The sequence below is a fragment of the Dendronephthya gigantea genome, unplaced genomic scaffold (assembly GCF_004324835.1).
Source record: "Dendronephthya gigantea isolate DGI-Jeju-01 unplaced genomic scaffold, DenGig_1.0 000004F, whole genome shotgun sequence".
Taxonomy (NCBI): domain Eukaryota; kingdom Metazoa; phylum Cnidaria; class Anthozoa; order Malacalcyonacea; family Nephtheidae; genus Dendronephthya; species Dendronephthya gigantea.
In genome coordinates this window covers 179,815-183,063 of record NW_021163014.1, presented here as the reverse complement: position 1 = coordinate 183,063, position 3,249 = coordinate 179,815, and the positions used below count along the sequence as shown (strand labels likewise).

General features: G+C 36.6%; 1 protein-coding gene across 1 annotated transcript; it reads left to right on the top strand.

Moving 5' to 3' along the window:
* Positions 1-1,807: 1,807 nt before the first annotated feature.
* LOC114544251 lies at positions 1,808-2,350 on the top strand. Its single transcript, XM_028562935.1, has one exon. The coding sequence runs from the start codon at positions 1,808-1,810 to the stop codon at positions 2,348-2,350; it is 543 nt and encodes a 180-aa protein (XP_028418736.1).
* The last annotated feature ends 899 nt before the right edge of the window (positions 2,351-3,249 follow it).

Sequence of the window (3,249 nt, the reverse complement as noted above, 5' to 3'; positions counted from 1 at the left end):
GCGGAAGAGTGAATCTCCTCCGAATATGGACAACAAATAACAAACCGGAGGTCATTGGTAGATTCTACTTTGACTACCTTTCAGAGAGTCACAGTGAGTGATTTTTGTTTCATAAGCTTGTTGGTTGTTAAAATTCTGTCTAGCCTCACAATGTGAAGTATACAGCAAATTTGGGAAGTGTCTATGGCAGATGATTTTACTCACTAAATGGGAATGCTACCCAAAAATTTATTTCACAAATTATATCATAGGCTTGCTTTATCTTGTTAGTAATTTTGATAAAATTGGTTAGATATTTCCTTCCCTTTTAATTCCCATATTATTGGTTCAACTTCTGGAATTGATTTCTAGCATTACCTCAAAGAATTCGAGTAGACAAAGGAACTGAAACAGGCATCCTGACCACGATGCACTGCTATTTACAGAAAAAACTCAATAATATGGATGATGCAACCAAAACAGTATTGTATGGTCCATCCACCCAGAATAAAATTGAACGATGGTGGCGGGAATTGCTGGAACGATTAAAGACATACTTTAAGGAACAGTTAAATGCATTATTGGAAGCTGGAGACTATGACCCTTCTAATGAAACTGATAGGTATATACCATATTGTTTAATATCACATTTGGAAGCTTTTGCTGCAAAACTTGCCAGGTCAAATCAAGTGTTAGTTAATGCTTTTTTTCCCTTAGGCTAATGCTTGCATATGTTTATATACCGTTGCTTCAAAAAGAGCTGGATACTTTTAAAGAGACAATTTGGAACAACCATAGAGCACAAAAACAAAAAAACAAACGTTTGCCTGATGGAATCCCAGAACACATCTACAAGTTTCCTGAGAATTATGGGGGTACCAAATGTGGTACACCTATAAGTGAAGAAGATTTACAAGAGGTTGCAGAGATTTCAAATGTTCTTGAAACTGCGAATTACTATTTGGAGCCCCAGTTCCATGAGGAGTGTGAAAGGGTAATTCCCGAAGTAAATGAGGTTCTTCCAAATGAAGCTTCACTTGCATTTAAATTTTTGAAGCAAAATTTGAATGAAACAGTAATTTAATTTTTGAACTCTGATATACAGCAAGTTTTTTTCTTGAGTAAATAATATTATTCTACTTTTGTGCTAACCTCAGAATACTACTAAACATGGGGTGCATGGGATGGGGAGGATGTTGCATGTCCCCCATTTTATGCAATTCAACCAAAATTTGGGTAATTTATGCTGAAATTTGTGATAATTTGGGCAATTTATACTCTTGAGCTGAGTCATTTCCTCTGAAATCATTGAGCTGTTCCCCAATGATGTCCAGACCCAAAAATTTTGTATTTGTTGTAACAAATTCCAGCATGATAGTAGCTTTACTAGACTAATTTCAGGTCAGCTAAAGACTCCTACTCTTGTAAACAAAATGTGCAAAGACTGTTAAATATCCCAAACACAACTAAAATGTAATTTACAGTAGCTATAATTTAAAATCTTTGAAGTTCTGAGAATATCCGGAGACTTTCCTTTATTAAAGGGTATTGGCAATAAATTTTTTTATGCTTGCAATCAGGTAAATTTGACCTCCTGATTACGAATATGGTATTATTTTTTACCAAAACTGTTTAGTTCTCGAGTTATTTTATGGTAAACATTCAGTCCATCTGCCATCTTGGACCGATTGTCAAAAAAATTATCTTTTGGTAACTTGACACTTGTGACGTCAAGTGCAGGGTAGATCAAAACAACATATGTATTTTATACGCGCATATAGCTATTTCGAACTTCTAGTGAAGTATTTAGCACTTTTCGATTTCAAAAATGGAAAGTATTCACGATAACCAAGTAGAAGAGGTATTACCCTATCAATTTGAACCCGAACCGGGCTTGAATGCAAACAATAGCAGCGAGGATAGCGACTCAGATGAGAGTCAATCATCAGACAAGGAAGTCGACCATGCGTTTGAGGTTGAAAATGCCTGGCATCTTCACAGTCTCAGTTGGTGTAAATGTGGGCATTGCACGTTAAAACCAAAGGCCATAGAATCGTTTTGTTGCCATGAAAAAGCATTGGAGTACGAGGAGTATGACGCGCTCTTAACAGAGGCTGAAGCGCAAGGAGAAAGGTGCTTGACAACGCATAGCGACTTCGAAGCAAACATGCTGTCGGAAGGTGTCTTGAAAGTAGACGTTTGCCGCTATCTTGAGGAAAACTGGCCTCTGGATGACGACGATTTGGGCAGAATGCACAAACTGCATAGACTTGTTGCATACCAACAATGCTCGCGTTGGGTATTTCAAATTTTGGGGAAAAAGAACAGAAGACCGCTTCCAGCGTGTGTATACACGACCATTCGAGATTGATTTTCGTCTCATGATGGCGTCTACACTCATTTTAAATACGCAAAAAAGTCGAAATGGTAAGTTTTTCCGGCAATCTGTCCAAGTAGTAAACTAGAGTGTGTACATTCAATGAAGCACGATTGAAAATTTAATTTAAAGTCAGTTTTATTATCACGTTTACATTAATTCGGTCGATTATTTACACCACATAAATATCATGTTTCTTACTCGCGATTTTTACACTTTTCCATTTTACAAGTACATTCGGTGTGACACATTTGATCTGTACCCCTGCAATCACATTTTCTGGTTGCACATTTTCCCTTACAAGCGCATGATACCTTTGCTGACTCACTCTCTGTACTTGCAGGTAAAGCTGGCTTGCTGAAGCGAGATTTGCGATTGGCCACCACTAGCTCCTTGGATGGACGTTCTTTCCCTTCAAGATACTGCTCAACAAGTGATTTTGGTTCAACAGGTAGAAATTTGATGGCATGGACCTTAGCATTCTTTAGTGTATTGTATTCACTTCTAAGTTGAACAGCTTCCTTTAAAATTAGATCCACATATGCTAAAAAATGAATTAGGAAATGTTACTTTTGTTAGCTCTACTGTAATTTATCTTAGTTTTTGGAAAGAGAGATTAGTTACAGAATGAAACTGTCTACTTTTTAAAACGTTTACAGTTTTAGTAAACTATTTCTTACCATATGTTGGCTTTTCCTTCAATGGTTTGGCAACTGCTTTTTCTCCTTTGAATGCTTTTGGATAAGCAATTGTTCATCGAAGATTGCCATCTGCTGTTGTAGCTTGTTTTCTACTGCTGTTCTCATTGTAATGCAGATTTGCACAGTACAATCTTTCAAAAGATGCAAATATATCACTTTTATTTACTGCAGTATTGCAAATTATACTATATT

What these genes read in the sequence shown, in the direction of transcription:
- LOC114544251 (XM_028562935.1), top strand. Translation starts at nt 1,808, where the DNA reads ATGGAAAGTATTCACGATAACCAAGTAGAAGAGGTATTACCCTATCAA.